Source organism: Gambusia affinis, linkage group LG02 (genome assembly GCF_019740435.1).
Source record: "Gambusia affinis linkage group LG02, SWU_Gaff_1.0, whole genome shotgun sequence".
NCBI lineage: Eukaryota > Metazoa > Chordata > Actinopteri > Cyprinodontiformes > Poeciliidae > Gambusia > Gambusia affinis.
The window spans coordinates 432963-449284 of NC_057869.1; the positions used below are offsets into that span (position 1 = coordinate 432963).

Genomic DNA, 16322 nt, shown 5'->3' on the forward strand with positions numbered 1-16322 from the left:
AAACAATGTTTTCTATTTACAGTTCTTGTCTTTGAAAAAATGTTAAATTGTCCAAACCGTGAGTCAAAACGGGATGGTTGAGGTTGAAACGGATTCCGTTTCTTATCAATTGGTTTCGCTTCTCGGCCTTTTGGTCCAGACAGCGATCCCTCCTATTGGTGGAGGTAGTGGTCTTTCTGACTCGGCTGTCCAGAACATTTTGTCCCCGGTGGAGATATTTATCACCAAGCAGTGGAAAAGTATCTCCTTTTAAATTTTAGTATTTCTTTGTGCGGTTTTACCTATTTATTGGTTTAAAGGTTTTAGCGTTAACTGGTGGTGCGTCCACCGTGGCGGCTATCCATGGTGGAGGCACCGCAGTGTGCGCTTTTATTTAATGACCAAGGTAAGGAAACAGGAATAACCCGAATGGACTTCTCTAGGAAATTGATCCAGCAGACGCTCAAGTTGGCTGAAACTTGCCTTTCAACAGAGGATTTGATGTAAGTTTTTGTTCCGGCGCACTCCTGAAAGAATTTTGGACACGGTTTGAGAATGCTAAGACCCAGTTTTCGGCATTTGACGTTGAGAAACTGACTGACTACTCGATCTTCCTCGCTGGCTCAGTGAGGTCTCGTTTGTAGATTTTGTAGAGTAATCAAGACCGAAGGACCCAATTAAGGCAACGGCTTTAGAAAGACGGCCGACACCGAGAGTCCGATGGGGGAACGGAGCTCGGGTCCGACCTGCACCGCCATGCGAGGTTGAGGAAGAGCCCTGTTCACAGGACAGTCTCTGAGCTTGGCTTTTAAATGTTCGCCCGTTTTTTATGCATTGAACCGGTTTTTACTTGTTTGTACCCTTTTAAAAATGGCTTACCTGTTGTTTTTTTTTTAGTAACCGTATTTATGATCTTCACCTTCACCAGAACTTATTTCAAATAAGAAATTACGTTTATCGCACTAAATGGAGTCTGGAAAAGCACATTCTGGAGAAGAAAATGATTTTAGAATGCCTGTAGTTTTTAATCCCACACAGACGTGCTTTTATACAGAAGTTTTTAGAACTTTTTAAACTGAGAGGAGAGCAGGATTTGAACAAAACAAAATTTTATTATCTCGGTTGTGCAGGACCGGGAACCAGTGACTCCAGTGCGCGGTCTCCTTTCCGGAGACGCCACGGCCCCCCCAAGGACACAGCCACCAAGAAGAATCACCTGCGCCTCCGTGGACGAAGGAGCCGGTGACCCACGAACGGAGGTCCAAGCAGCGGCGGCCTGGCTCTCCGGGTGATGCAGGAGAGAAGGAGCCTTGGGGAGACTTCCCCTCTGAGCACCAGCGCTGTTTGGAAGAACGGGACGGCCCCGAACTTTGTAAGGAGTCACCAACTTTTAACATCCAGAGTTTATTGTTTTAATATCCTTGTTTCTTACCCTCTTTTAGGTTAAAGTAATAATTTAATTTTCTGTATAAATGTAAAATGTCATGTATTTAATTGTTTAAATAACAATACATTTTTTTCAAAAGAAAAAAAAAATCTGTTCTTATCAGTTTAATATCTGATACGTCCCCCGGGGACCATGCATAGATTAAACTGATTTTTGGAGCAGGGAGATGGAATAGCGGCTTGCTCCGTCCACTCCACGCATCGACCTGGTATTGCAGAACCTCCAGGAACGGTGCACCCCCTGATGCTGTTATATGGAAACTGAGGGTTACAAGTTGGTGGCATAACTGTTAGCTTCAATGTTAACAGATAAACTGCTTCTCAATTATTTAATATTTAACACAAAAAATCAAAACTAATTTGATCTGGTATTCTGTACAGCAGGGGTCCCCAAAGTGGGTTTTACGCACCTGGATCCAATGATGGCTCGTTAGGACTAAGAAGAACATTGACCTGCTGAAAAGATTGTTGGTACAACCAGGGAGCGAACTAAAACATGCAGGATGCAATCGGCCCTCCAGGACCGACTTTGGGGACCCCTGCTGTACAACAATATAACAGAGACATTATACAGTTATCAGAAGTAGGAAACTCAAGATGTGAACGTAGGATGAATGGAAGTATCAAATTTTAATAAAGCAGTGAGCAATCTTTCAGTCATAGGATCTTCGTTCTGTGGCAGGCTGTTCCTAGTGAGGCATCTCGCACTCGGAGGATCTCAGGTTATTGTTAGGATGGCGGCAGGAAGCGTGTGGAGGTCACTGGTAAGAAGAAAATGTTCTGGACGTGTTGGAAAGTCTCTACCAGTGGTTCCGCTGTAGCTTTAGGGGGTTCGGCGGGGCTCTCTGTGGGAACCGAAGCTTCCGGGTTTTTGTTCCGGTTAGATCATGGTTTAGACTCCACTGTTAGCCTGCTAGCTGTTAGCAGCGGTGTTGGCGTCCTTCAGCAGGGAAATCAGATGATGGAGAAGTTCCCTCAGCTTCATCCAGAAATCTTCCCTCGACTGTCTGGAGAGATTAGCCGGCTCATGCTGCTCACTGCTCGGCCAGTTTGTTCCGTTAATCCTCGGAACCACTGGAACTAGAGACTGGAAGCTAGCTTAGCCTCACCGATACCAGACTCCGTTTAAAAGTGACTGATTTAAAATTTTCTTCGAGTTGGACTGAAACCTATACATAAGATTAAAGGGTCAAATGTCAGGAAATGAAGGTGGGGCGTCCCTGTTAATTTCGGCTAACACTGAACGCATCACTCATTAAAACAGATGTACAGGATGTGATGTTTAGGTGTAGCAGTCGAGCTCCTGTTAGTTTGAACCTTGACCTCTCAGTGTAGGACAGAGCTTTAAACCGGGGCCGATCCGTCATTGTTAAAATTGTTTTCTCTTGATGCTGGGCTGCCCTCCCCCCACCTGTTGCTGCGCACTGCATGTCAGCTGGCTGAAAGATGGCTACTAGACGTTTTGCCTCCTTCACAGTAGAGAGAGGTGTGAAACTATCAGAGTAGACAGCCTGACTAACTGAGCAGCTTTCCTGAAAACTGCTGCTAAATTAATTTAGTGTTGACATGATTTCCCATTATGACCGGTTCTGACTGGTTCTAATTCTGGCTGCCAGGACCAGTCAGATCCAATATCTACAGTCTGCGGGTTTCTGGTCTCAACTGAGTTCTGCTGGAAAGTTCTGTAGAAGAGGCGGGAACACGGAGGGTCTGGAATGAAATGTATTAATACAGAAATAATTGATTTGATGCAGAGAAATGGGAATCAATCATGAAGATGTGCTTCATCTATTCACATAGCATAAACCGGTTTTAGTGTAAACTGGTTTTAATTTAAACCGGTTTTAGTGTAAACCGGTATTTTACACCATGAATCGTGATTATTCAGTTTCAGTTTGAATATTTCTGTGTTTTTAAAATTTTGTATTACAATTCAACATTTTTGGCGCTTGAAGCACAAAGTAATAAAATAAATAATTCAACATGTGGCTTTAATAAATATCTCCACATTTGATTTATTAACAGATTTGTGTTTAGTTGTTCAGGTGAAGTAAAGCTGCTTCCTGTCTGCTGCAGGTGAGCCAGGTGATGGGCGGAGCCAACAGGAGGCCGGCTGTCTCTTCCTTCTCCAGAGGGGTGAGTGAACCTCTGATGCTGCTTTAACTTTAGAACCTTGACTGGTCTGACCTCTGACCTCTGACCTGAGCCCAGCGCCGGTCTGTGGTCCTCAGGAAATTCTCTGTCCTACACACGTCCAGTTGGTTCTGGACGGTTCTGGATGGTTGTCTTGGACAGGAGCATCTTCTTAGCTGCCCTGCCTGCCTGACCCGGTTCTGATCCGATGGTACCTGGACCCTCCCGTGCCTGTGGTTCTGGAGGACGCCCAAAACCACAGGTCTGAAGCGGGTCTGTTCTAGACAGAACCTCTCTGTGCTGTCCTGCTGGAGTCTCCTGGTTCTGGTCTGCTGGACCGGAACCAGGCTCAGTCTGATCCGGGTCGAGGCGGTTCTGAGGCAGTCCAGACGAACTGATAGCGGTTCTGTTTGGTTCCAGATTCAGACGGTGACTCTGATTCCAGGAGACGGGATCGGCCCAGAGATTTCTGCCGCCGTGGTCAAGATCTTTGACGCCGCTAAGGTGAGTCGGCGCCAGTCCAGAACTGGGCCTCCGGATCTGAAACAGAGAACTGAACCGAGTTTTCCCCCGCAGGCTCCGGTCCAGTGGGAGGAGAGGAACGTGACGGCCATCAAGGGACCCGGAGGGAAGTGGATGATCCCTGGAGACGCCAAAGAGTCCATGGACCGCAGCAAGATCGGCCTGAAAGGTTCTAATGTCGCTAATGATGAAGCTAATGATGCTGCTAACGATAAGGCTAACAATGAAGCTAATGATGCTGCTAACAATGAAGCTAATGATGCTGCTAACAATGAAGCTAATGATGCTGCTAACGATTAAGCTAACAATGAAGCTGACACTGCAACTGAGGCTAACTGACCATAACAGTGCCTCTAATGATGCGCTAACAATGAGTGATGGCATAGTCACTTTGTAAAAGTAACTTTAATCAGATTACTGATTTGGAAAGTAACTAAGTTACATTTAAAGTAGCAGCTGCTAACAACAACGCTCCTGTGAAAATCTCATTGGTCTTTGTAATAAACTTCATTGCAAGTTATTTTCTAATAGTAACATCAACAATTTTTCTCCACTGATTCGTTTGAACTGAAGGGAAGATTGTTTAATGGTTACAACAATACAAAAACAACTTTAGTCATTTTAGTCATTTGTGCATGTTTTTGTGTTTCGATTGTCTGGAAATCTATAAATAGGATTTTAGCCCCCCATGTAGCGCAACGGGAAGCTCAGAGGTCAGGCATTAAGTTGACATTAACAAAGACGCAGCAGGACGGATGATCTGGCAAATGATGGAGTCTGACTGGAAGTATCTGGATGTCAGACAAATTCTGGGGTTTATTTTGAGTCTCTGTTTATTTCCAAACCCAAATAAGTAACTTCATGTTCAAAAATGAGCCCAAAAAAGCGCAACCAATGACTCATTAAATTTACAAGCAACTTTAGAAAAAAAAAACCTTCCTAAAGCTGCTTATAATAATTGGACTTGGCAACAGAAACTCAAAATAGTTCCTGTTTATCCAGCGACAAAATGTGTGTCTCCCCCAATTGTTTATGTTTCTGTCGCTGCGGATACTAGTGATGGTGAGATGAAGCCTCATGAGGCATTGAACCACTTGAGCCAACTGGTTGGAGAAAGGGTTCATTTCTTGAAGCTTCATGTGCTCACGACACCACCTACTGGCCAGGTGTATAATCACAGCCAGCTGTATCTTAACACGTGTGATGAATTGAATTTTTGTCTATTGTGGTTCTTGGGAATGACTTCACAAAAGATGAAGAAAAAAAAGACAAAGAGAGAGAGAAAGAGATGTATAGAGATAGAGAGAAAAATATATATATAAATACAGAGAGAGAGGGAGACACAGAGAAAGGAAAAAAGAGAAAATCCTATCCTGTCCCACAGCTCTTAAAAATCCTAATATAAAAATTAAGAACTTTAAAACTAACTAACCAATCCTATTTATAATAGTGAGATTATTAGTAAAAAGCTCAAATTAAATAAATAACCCATTTATAAGTCCTGAAATAATAAAGTCTAAAATCATTAAATATTAATCCCAGAAAAATAAATAAATAAAGGAGGAAGGGAAAAAATCATTTAGATCAATACCTTGTTTATTCCAGAGCAAATCTGCTTATGATGTGTGATGATGGTATTGGAGTTCAAGGTAACTCAAGTTAAATCAGGAGGTGAAAACTCACATATCCTTAATATTAAAATTAAAAATAGGATACAGGATAGGATTTTCTCTTTTTTCCTTTCTCTCTCTCTCTCCCTCTAATATATATTTCTCTCTATCTCTATATATCTCTCTCTCTCTCTTCTTCTGTCTGTATGTATCTATCTCTTTCTCTGTATATATCTATTTTTTATTTTTCTGTTTCTATCTCTAGATCTATATATCTTTCTCTCTCTCTCTCTTTGCCTGTCTTTTTCTTCTCTCCCTCTTTTTCTATCTGTCTCTTTTTCTGTCTCTCACTCTCTCTCTCTCTTTCTCTCTCTCTCTCTCTCTCTCTCTCTATATATATATATATATATATATATATATATATATATATATATATATATATATATATATATATATATATATATATATTCTCCCTACCTGTCTCAAACTAAATAACCACTATCCAAACTCTGCTATCCAAACTATCAAAACTCTATCCACTCTCTCAACTGACCGCAACTCGCCTACAACAACCCACATTTTGAATGGAGCCTGTGGGGTTTCTAAACCCCGCGCCAAAATCTGAGCCACTTCCCGAAGCAGTCACGTGGTTCAGCCGGGCAGCGAGGCTTCGGACGTCATCGTTTTCGGCTCCTCCCCTAAATGAAGCAAGCTTCGATACGCGCTTTACGGAAACGCCCCCTCCGTTACTGACACACGCCTCGAAGCCTCGGCTCATCACGTAACATCACTAGTTTCTATACTGTCCCATAGAAACGGCGGTCGCTCCCCAAGACGCCTAGAGGGAATAAAATGAAATCACAAAAGAAGATGGTAACACAGTGATGTGGATAAGTACCTGAAGTCTGACTACTGGATTCCAGAGAGCAACACATTAGATTACTCGTTACTGAAGAAAGTGGTTGGATGTCAGTATCACGTTAGCTGCATCACCGCTAGCGATTCAGCTAACTCTGATTCTGCCGCTAACGATGCTATGGTGAAGTTGCTCCTGTTGCTCTGGTGCTCACCGGTCTGGCCTCTCGTCCTCTAGGTCCTCTGAAGACGCCCATCGCTGCCGGTCATCCATCCATGAACCTGCTGCTCAGGAAGACCTTTGACCTCTACGCCAACGTGCGTCCCTGCATCTCCATCGAGGGCTACAGGACGCCGTACACAGACGTGGACCTGGTCACCATCCGGGAGAACACGGAGGGCGAGTACAGCGGCATCGAACACGTGGTGAGCAGTAGGAGTTCTCTGTGTTCCTCCACCTCGGACCTTTGTGGTTTCATCTTGGATTTCTTTTCAACCTCTGGCCCGGTTCTGGTTCCTTTGAGAACTATCTCTCTTTCTGATCCCAGCTCCCACATCCTGATTCTGCCACCACCATGCTTCATGCTTCAGGCTAATGTTTATGCTAGATAACCACAGAGAACTCTTCACCCTGAATGCTCCTGCAGAGACTCTGCTGCCCCCTGCTGGTGATAACTTGTAACAAGCCTGAATATAAACTAAATCCTTGTGGGAGCTATGTATTAGCAGAAGCTAATGCTAGTAGCAGTGAAGCCTTCAGTTCCTGCCGGTTCCTCCTCCAGTCCATCAGAACCCTGACCGTGTGGTTCTGGTCCGGTTGTTCCAGATCGTGGACGGCGTCGTTCAGAGCATCAAGCTGATCACGGAGGACGCCAGCAGACGCATCGCGGAGTACGCCTTCGAGTACGCCCGGAACAACCAGAGGAGCAGCGTGACGGCCGTCCACAAGGCCAACATCATGTGAGGCTGCGGTCCCGGTCGGCTTCTCTGTGGTTCTGGAGAACTGGGCCGGACTGATGCGGGTCTGCCGGCTCTCTACAGGCGCATGTCGGACGGGCTGTTCCTCAGGAAGTGCCGGGAGGTGGCGGAGAACTTCAAGGACGTGAAGTTCACAGAGATGTACCTGGACACCGTGTGCCTCAATGTGAGTCCAAATGGAACCGGATCTGACCCAGATCTGGGAAACACCTCCCCTTTAACCTGTCCAGTGTTCTTCCAGATGGTTCAGGATCCGACCCAGTTCGATGTCCTGGTCATGCCCAACCTGTACGGAGACATCCTCAGGTCAGTCACACACCGTCTTCCAATCAGAGGCCTGCGATCTGAGCACTGACCTCAGGTGACCTTGTGACCTTGTGTGTTTCAGTGACCTGTGTGCCGGTCTGATTGGAGGACTGGGAGTCACTCCCAGCGGGAACATCGGCGCCAACGGAGTCGCCATCTTTGAGTCGGTGAGAGCCTCAGAATGAACCAGTCCTGATGGTTCTGGTGTCAGTGACCTGATCCACTGGGTCTGGGTTTAACAGGCAGATTTAAAGATCTCACTTCATAGAAGGTTGTTCAAGATGTTGGTTGGGTCCAGTTTTTTCATTTTGATTGAAAAAATCAGTCATTTGAATTTCTCTCTCCGACTGTAACAACTTCCTCCATAATAATAATAAAAATAATAATAATAATAATAATAATAATAACCTCTATTATTATTATTATTATTATCATCCATCCATCTTCTTCCCTTTATCCTGGTCGGGTCGTGGGGTCAGCAGCTTCAGAAGGGAGGCCCAGTCTTCCCTCCCCAGTCTCTTCTTCCAGCTCCTCCAGGAATCCCAAGGCGTTCCCAGGAATCCCAAGGCGTTCCCAGGAATCCCAAGGCGTTCCCAGGAATCCCAAGGCGTTCCCAGGCCAGCAGAGAGACATCGTCCCTCCAGAGTGTCCTGGGTTTCCCCTCCTCCTGGTGGGACATGAACTCCTCACCAGGGAGGCGTCCAGGAGGCATCCTGACCAGATGCTCCTCAACTGGCCCCTCTCGATGTGAAGGAGCAGCAGCTCTACTCTGAGTCCCTCCTGGATGACTGAGCTTCTCTCTCTAAGGGAGAGCCCAGACACCCTACGGAGAAAACCCATTTCGGCCGCTTGTATCCGCGATCTCGTTCTTTTGGTCATGACCCAAAGCTCATGACCATAGATGAGGGTGGGAATGTAGATCGACCGGTAAATCGAGAGCTTCGCTTTTTGGCTCAGCTCTCTCTTCACCACGACGGACCGGTACAGCGCCCGCTTGACGGCAGACGCTGCACCAATCCGCCTGTCGATCTCCCGCTCCCTTCTTCCCCCATTTGTGAACAAGATCCCGAGATACTTGAACTCCTCCACTTGGGGCAGGACACCCCCCGACCCAGAGAAGACACTCTACCCTTTTCCGGCTCAAGACCATGGCCTCGGATTTGGAGGCACTGGTCGCCATCCCAGCCGCTTCACACTCGGCTGCGAACCGCTCCAGCAAGAGCTGCAGATCACGACCTGATGAAGCCAAAAGGACCACATCATCCGCAAAAAGCAGAGATTTGATCCTAAGGCCACCAAAACGGATCCCCTCAACACCTTGGCTGGTCCAGAGATTCTGTCCATGAAAGTAATGAACAGAATCGGTGACAAAGGGCAGCCCTGGCGGAGTCCAACTCTCACCGGAAACGAGCCCGACTTACTGCCGGCAATGTGGACCAGACTCTGACACCGGTCCTACAGGGACCTGACAGCCCGTATCAATATCAGTATCAGTATCTCCATGGCCTCTCCAAACTCCTCCCACGCCTGAGGTTTTGCCTCAGTTACCACCTGAGCTAAGCTGCCACAACTGAACCTGTGTGTCTCACAGGTGCACGGAACCGCCCCGGACATTGCGGGCCTGGACCTGGCCAACCCGACCGCCCTGCTGCTCAGTGGCGTCATGATGCTGCGCCACATGGGGCTGCACCAACACGCCGCCAAGATCCAGACGGCGTGTTTCGACACCATCAGGGAGAAGAAGGTGAGGCAGTTGTGATGGTTCTGGAGCCGCTTTGATGTGCGTCAGATTTAATCATGCTAAATGATTGGTGCTGTCGCCGTGGTAACAAGTGCTGCTGCTGTTCCAGGTGCTGACCAAGGACTTGGGAGGAAACTCAAAGTGCTCCGAGTTCACCACTGAAATCTGCCGTCGAGTTCAGGACCTGGACTGAGACCAGAGTGCAAAGGGCGGGGCTCTGTGGCCCCTCCTCCTCTGAGGGGGCGGGGCTCCGTGGCCCCTCCTCCTCTCTGAGGGGCGGGGTTCCGTGGCCCCTCCTCCTCTCTGAGGGGGCGGGGCTCTGTGGCCCCTCCTCCTCTGAGGGGGCGGGGTTCCGTGACCCCTCCTCCTATCTGAGGGGCGGGGTTCCGTGACCCCTCCTCCTCTCTGAGGGGGCGGGGCTCCGTGGCCCCTCCTCCTATCTGAGGGGCGGGGTTCCGTGCCCCCTCCTCCTCTGAGGGGGCGGGGCTCTGTGTCCAAATCATTCACATCTTGCATGACGCACAAATGAAACTTTACCATGAATGAGACTCAACCAAATATCATCTGATCGATGACATCAGCTTGTCTCTGTTGCTCAGTAAAAGTTTTTTAACGTTAGTTCTGCGTCAGCGCAGGTCAAGTGTCTTATTTATTGTTTCTACTTCCTGTTCTGTTCACTTTCTGCCTGCAGAACCGCAAATATAGACGGTGTGTTTAATGTCCGTCCTCTTCATCGTTTCCTCTTCCTCCCTGAACAGCCTCAGCTGTTCTCGGTACGGAGGGTTCTGATTGGTTGACTAGAGTCGGGTTAATCCCTTATTTGTAATTAATGTAGGAAATTTAACACAAACTGATTATACGACAATAAAGATGAATGAATGTTTCATCCGGTTACATATTACATATTTACACATTTAGATAATTGATTTGTATGAATTGAATTATTATTTACGTATTTATTTCCAGTGTTTCTTTTTATCTGAGTGAAAAACGTGAATCATGAGCTAACAACAACACTAACCCTGGAGCTTCTTACATTTGGAGAGCCAAAATAAATCATTAATTAAATGTATCATAAAATAAAACTTAAAATTTAATAGACAAAAGTTGAGGGGTGGGGGTAACACTGATCTGTTCAGGCAGAACTAGTGGAGTGCCTTAGGATTAGCACCGCCCACGTCTCCAAACCCCGCCCACATCCCACAGAAAGAGGAGTTAGCAGCAGAGGCTAGCCACTCTAACCCAAAACAACAGGATGCACAGTTGAAGTATTCCACACTTTCTCTTTATTTCACTTTGTGAAGCCAGATCTCCACGGTACTAAACATTTTCTCTACAACAACATGGAAGACAAGTTCTTACTCTGTACCGAAGTACAACAAAGGACAAAAGGAATAGGCGCCCCCTTGTGGTGATATCTGCAAGCATAATGACTGTCACAAGCCCCGCCCCTTGGAACGTGGCAGCTAAAATCATTTTCTGTTGATGCTGCAGGAACCATGAAATAATTATGCATTTAATTATCTGTCTGCTTCATATTTGGTTATTGTGTCATGCATATAATTACACTTGACTTGCATTCACTGATATAACTTTGAATTTTAATGATGCTATGAGCAGTGGTGGAGAAAATACTCTAACAAAGTATTAAAAGTGAAAGTACTGGCTGAATGTGTCACCTAATTGATAATACAATACCATTCAGTGTACTTATTTAATTTTAGTACATCAGTGATGCTCCAGTTAGTGAACAATGCTGCAGATAAAACATGTTTTTATTGTGTTTAGGTTTATATTTGTGATTCTGGGCATCAGCATTTCAGAGATGACCTGCAGAGTTAAATGGAAGTAGACAAAATGAGAGAAATTATTAAACCTTTGAAATGTTTTATTTAACATAATATAAGCATATTCAAGAGAAAATTGTTTCCCTGAAAAATGGACTTTAAACAGACCTAACAAGTGAGTGACTTGGAAACATCCTGTCTTATCATAGCATGATATTTATTTTGAAAGAAATCCAACAGGAAATCCCACTGAGGAAGAGGAGTGAACTTGGGACCGCGGTGCTGCAGACCAGCTGACCTGAGACCAAGACCGGATCCCGCGGTACAGGACAATCAAATGTGAAATATGAGTAAAATTCTTCTTAAATTGATCTGAAAGATCCACATAAAAACACTTAGAGCTGAAGTAAATTTAACCAACATCATTAAACAAACAGAACATTCTGACTGTTGCAGATCGTCTGAACATTGATCAGCTACTTAAACACCTGCACTTCCTTATTTTGTGTTAATTGAAGCGAAAAACTCCGAACTGCCCAGCAAGAGTTCACGTTAAGGTGATAAAGGTTAAGCTAGCATAACTAACTTACTCTCCACTTTCTTTGTATATACTTTTTTAATTAAAGCTTTTTACTGACCTGTGAAATGTGATCCTTAGACCTTGTTATCTTGCTGTCATACTGTTGACAATATCAAAACTTTGCGTCCTCTTCTCAGATTCTTTGCTTGATTGTGTCATTTCTCCACCACTGATATTCAGACTCCATGTAAAGCAGCTCATGTGTCTCACAGTGAGTCACATGATGTCCAATCCACTGGATTTACGTTTTACAAAGGAATTTTAAAAAGCATTACCTGGCTGTTAATGCTTTGAATACGTGCATGTAACTCGGGATCTGTAGAGGATATAAAGAAAACAGGTGCAGGAAATATTGGTGGGGACTGTCCTCACCAGTCCTTCAGGAAGTTACGTCTATGTTGATTGGACAGTTTTATTGTCATTTTTCTTTAAGAGCGAACATGTCCCCCAGTCTGTGCCGGTCCAGCGCAGCTCGTTATTTTCATGTTCAGGGCTGGAGTGCAGGGAATAAATGGTCCAGTCAAACAGTTTGGCTGAATGATTTCCACAAACACGTTGGTAGGACCCCTTACTTTCGCTGATTAAATAAATATCAATGTATATATTTAAATAGAATAATAATAGCTACTGCAGAGTACCAGAGCATCACAAGGACAAAGAACGGCTCTCAGTGCGACTCCAGGCCTGTCGATGATAGTAAAGAGCCGTTCAGAAGAATCAGATCGTTCGTGAATGTCACATCACTGCATTGCTAACTTTGATCACAGCGTTGTCCCATACTGGCAACACGTCAGTCAACACCTCCGCACAATAATCCAGGGCAGTGAGCAACAACGTTTTTTCATAGCAAATGCAATTTGTCCCTGAAAAGCTAGTTTTGCTAACATCTGACGATTAGACAGACATCTTGTCCCACTCAGAGGAAACCACTGCGCATGTCTCGGAGCTCCGTGTACGACTGAAAGGAGGAGGACACGTGTGATCAGTAAGTCATGTTATTGCTTGGATTTTACAGCGCCACGTTAAGTCCCTGAACTTCACATTTTAGCGAACAAATTTAAAAAACGCAATGGACCTGGATGTAATGAGTAACGCAACAGCTTTATAGAAATGTAGTGAAGTAGAAAGTACAGATACTTACTATAAAATATAGTAAGGTAAAAGTCGAAAGTATCCACATTTAAACGTACTTAAATACAGATACATGAAAATTGTACTTAAATAGTACTATTGTTCTTTACTGTCCCAGCAGAAGCAGGAACAGGAAGTGGTTGTCACCTCCGCCTTGAAAGCAAAGCTGAGGCTCGGACCCGAGCCGAACGGGTCCGAAGTCCGAGTCCGAACGGGACAAAATTCATAAAATTTTGTCCTGTTTGGCCCTCCATGCTAAAAACCTAGCTGGCAAAGTCTTTCAGTCCGTCCGCTAGGGGGCGGTGCGGCGCATCTTCACCAGCTGTTACAGCAGAAGCAGGAACAGGAAGTGGTTGTCACCTCCGCCTTGAAAGGAAAGCTGAGGTTCGGACTCGGACGGACCCAGAGGTTCCGGCTGCAGCATCATGGACGTGGAGGATGAGAGCATCCTGGTGTCCGTCTTCAAGGACAGCTTCCCGGACAGCTGGAGGGACAACCCGGACTTCTCGGCCTACCTGTCCGAGCTCAGCGCCTGCGGCCTGGATAAGCTGGGCCGGGAGCCGGAGCGGCTGGCCGAGGAGCGGAACCAGATCCTGCAGCAGACCCGGGAGCTGGCCTTCTCCAACTACCAGACCTTCATCCGAACCGCGGACTGCACCGAGCACATCTACCGGGACTTCGGCCGGGTGGAGGGCAGCGTGTCCCGACTGCTGGACAAGCTGCCCCGGTTCGGAGAGAGGTGCAGGTTGGTATCGGTCCGGGTGGAGGCCGATCAACTGTTTGTTACTCTAGACCCAGTGTTGGTTCTGTAGAATCTATAATCTGTGAAAACACTAAATATGTTGACCAGGTTCACTGCGGTCCAGTTCCAGAGACGGAACCACTCAACGCCTGAATTTATATCCTCTTTTCTAAAACACGTTTTGAATTTTAGCTGTAAATCACTGAAGCGTCCATCGGTGTAAACGTGGCGGTGATGCTGACTGTGATTTATAAAGTTTATTGAGAATTGGATCTGAAGCATCCAGGCGATCCGAGGGGCAGCAGCGCTTCCGGGCGAGGAACCTTCCAGACTGACCAGTGTTTCCTCAGGACCTTCATGACGGAAGCGGAGGAGATCGCTGTCAGCCGGCGGATGAACAGCCTGACTCTGAACCGGCACACGGAGATCCTGGAGATCCTGGAGATCCCGCAGCTGATGGACACCTGCGTCCGGAACGGCTACTACGAGGAGGCGCTAGAGCTGGCTGCCTACGTCCGCCGGCTGGAGAGGAAGCACGCCGCACTACCTGTGATCCAGGTGAGGGCGGGCTGTGGACGGAAGGCCTGCTGGGACACGTCTCCATCACTGGTGGAGCAGGTTTGATGATGCGGTGTTTCCTGCAGGACATCGTGCGGGACGTGCGGCAGGCGGCGCAGCTGATGCTCAACCAGTTGCTGCAGCAGCTGCGCTCCAACGCCCAGCTGCCCGTGTGCCTGCGCGTGATTGGCTACCTGCGGCGGATGGACGTGTTCACGGAGGCGGAGCTCCGAGTGAAGTTCCTGCAGGCGCGCGGCGGCTGGCTGAGCTCCGTGCTGGACGCCGTCCCCGATGACGATCCTTATGTTCACATCACCAAGACCGTGGAGGCGTGCCGTGTCCACCTGTTCGACATCATCACACAGTACCGCGCCATCTTCTCTGACGACGACCCGCTGGCGGGCCCCCCGGGCGCCCAGGGCGAGGCGGCCATCTTCCACGGCTGGGTGGCGCAGAGGGTGGCGGAGTTCCTGGTGACGCTGCAGAGGGACCTGCGGCGGGGCGTGGGCCCCCGGCTGGACTCGCTGCTGGGCCAGTGCATGTACTTCGGCCTGTCCTTCAGCAGGGTGGGAGCCGATTTCCGGGGGCAGCTGGCGCCGCTGTTCCAGCAGGTGGCGCTGGAGGCCTTCCAGGCGGCACTGCAGGAGGCGGTGGACCGCTTCCAGGAGGACATGAACCGCTACACGCTGGTGGCCCTGCCAGTGGCGCTGGGGGGCGCACTAGCCCCTGCGGCCCCTGGCATACAGCCTGGTACCCTGCAGCCCCCCACTGCCCTGCTGGACTTCCCGCCGCTGGCCTGCTTCCTCAACCACATCCTGAGCGCCTTCAATGACCTGCGGCTCTGCTGCCCCCTGGGGGCGGCCCAGGACGTCAGCCACAGCCTTGAAAACGTCCTGAGGGCGGTGAGTTGGACTGGAGCCACGCCCCCTTCACACACAACAAGCCACACCCCTTCCAAAATCAGAATTACATTTTTAAAAATTATATAAAATAAATATGTTAATACGGCTGAAAATGATTGACAGTCAAAGTTCTTTCACCTTTTTGGATGCTATATTTCCAAAAAGAAATAAAGCCATTTATGGCTTTCTATTTTTACTGCCAGTTTTGGCAGGATGGGTCCTCCATATATTTGTCACTTTTTGATTTCCCTCTGCTGCTGAATGAAATTTGGCTTCTGCGCCGCAGAGGAAATCATCGCCGCCCCAGTCCGCGTTTCAATCAAAGGTCAAAGCATTGAATCAGCTGCTGTCTGTTTCCTTTGGGTCTGATCTTGGTTCTGACCCGTCTCCTCCTGCAGGTGACCCGTGTCATTGTGGCGTTCCACCGGGCCGAGCAGTCGGCCTTCAGCAGCAGGGAGGAGGATTTGTTCGTCCAGTTCTGCTCGTCATTCGCCGATGACCTTTTGCCCTTCCTTAGCCGCTGCCTGCAGGTTCTGTTTCCTCCGGCCGAGTTGGCGCTGGTTCTGGGTGAGCGAGCGGCCCGCAGCATCGCTTGTTTAGAGTGAGAACCTTGAGGAAGTGTTGTGGGTTCTGATCCAGGCGTGCGTCTGTCTGCCTCCAGGTGTTCCTGCATCTCAGCTGCACAGGTACGGCGGTCTGGGCCGCATCGACGTCTCTGCCGTCCTGCGGCCGCTGGACTTCATTCTCCCTCAGAAGGAACCAGAACCAGAACCGCTGCTATCAGAGGCCGGCATCCCGGCCGAGCAGGGCTCGCTCACGCAGCCAGAACCTTCTGAGCCGGGCCGCACAGACACCGCAGCAGAACCAGAACCTCGGCAGGGTTCTGGTGGACTTGCCTAATCATTGTGGGTGACGGGATCTTGAAGTGCAGCTGTGCCGAACCGTCAGAACCGAACTTTCTGGGTCTGCAGTTTTCTTCTGTTCATTAAAACCTCAGTTGCAAGTCTTGTTGTGTTTTACAGACACTGCCACCTGGTGGCCAAACAGCAGCA

General features: G+C 47.8%; 2 protein-coding genes and 1 pseudogene across 6 annotated transcripts; all 3 read left to right on the forward strand.

Moving 5' to 3' along the window:
- The first annotated feature begins 238 nt into the window (after positions 1–238).
- Positions 239–10188, forward strand: LOC122823487 (isocitrate dehydrogenase [NAD] subunit alpha, mitochondrial). 4 transcript variants are annotated; one of them, XM_044103169.1, is made up of 12 exons: positions 239–482; positions 607–1351; positions 3502–3561; positions 3979–4062; positions 4135–4249; positions 6784–6971; positions 7372–7505; positions 7587–7689; positions 7765–7829; positions 7912–7996; positions 9421–9573; positions 9680–10188. In XM_044103169.1, the coding sequence occupies exons 2-12, from the start codon at positions 1271–1273 to the stop codon at positions 9761–9763; spliced, it is 1152 nt and encodes a 383-aa protein (XP_043959104.1). In that variant the 5' UTR covers positions 239–482; positions 607–1270; the 3' UTR covers positions 9764–10188. The 4 variants fall into 4 exon arrangements, with proteins under 4 accessions (XP_043959104.1, XP_043959097.1, XP_043959090.1 ...); XM_044103162.1 differs by lacking the exons at positions 239–482; positions 607–1351 and adding an exon at positions 1868–2189 and having other exon boundaries at positions 9680–9805; positions 9941–10188; XM_044103155.1 differs by lacking the exons at positions 239–482; positions 607–1351 and adding an exon at positions 1872–2189.
- On the forward strand, positions 1488–1668 carry LOC122825353 (annotated as a pseudogene).
- A 2610-nt stretch (positions 10189–12798) lies between the features above and the next one.
- On the forward strand, positions 12799–16273 carry cog8 (component of oligomeric golgi complex 8). 2 transcript variants are annotated; one of them, XM_044103124.1, is made up of 6 exons: positions 12799–12922; positions 13190–13813; positions 14161–14368; positions 14455–15270; positions 15669–15837; positions 15932–16273. In XM_044103124.1, the coding sequence occupies exons 2-6, from the start codon at positions 13494–13496 to the stop codon at positions 16168–16170; spliced, it is 1752 nt and encodes a 583-aa protein (XP_043959059.1). In that variant the 5' UTR covers positions 12799–12922; positions 13190–13493; the 3' UTR covers positions 16171–16273. The 2 variants fall into 2 exon arrangements, with proteins under 2 accessions (XP_043959059.1, XP_043959067.1); XM_044103132.1 differs by having other exon boundaries at positions 12897–12922; positions 13187–13813.
- The last annotated feature ends 49 nt before the right edge of the window (positions 16274–16322 follow it).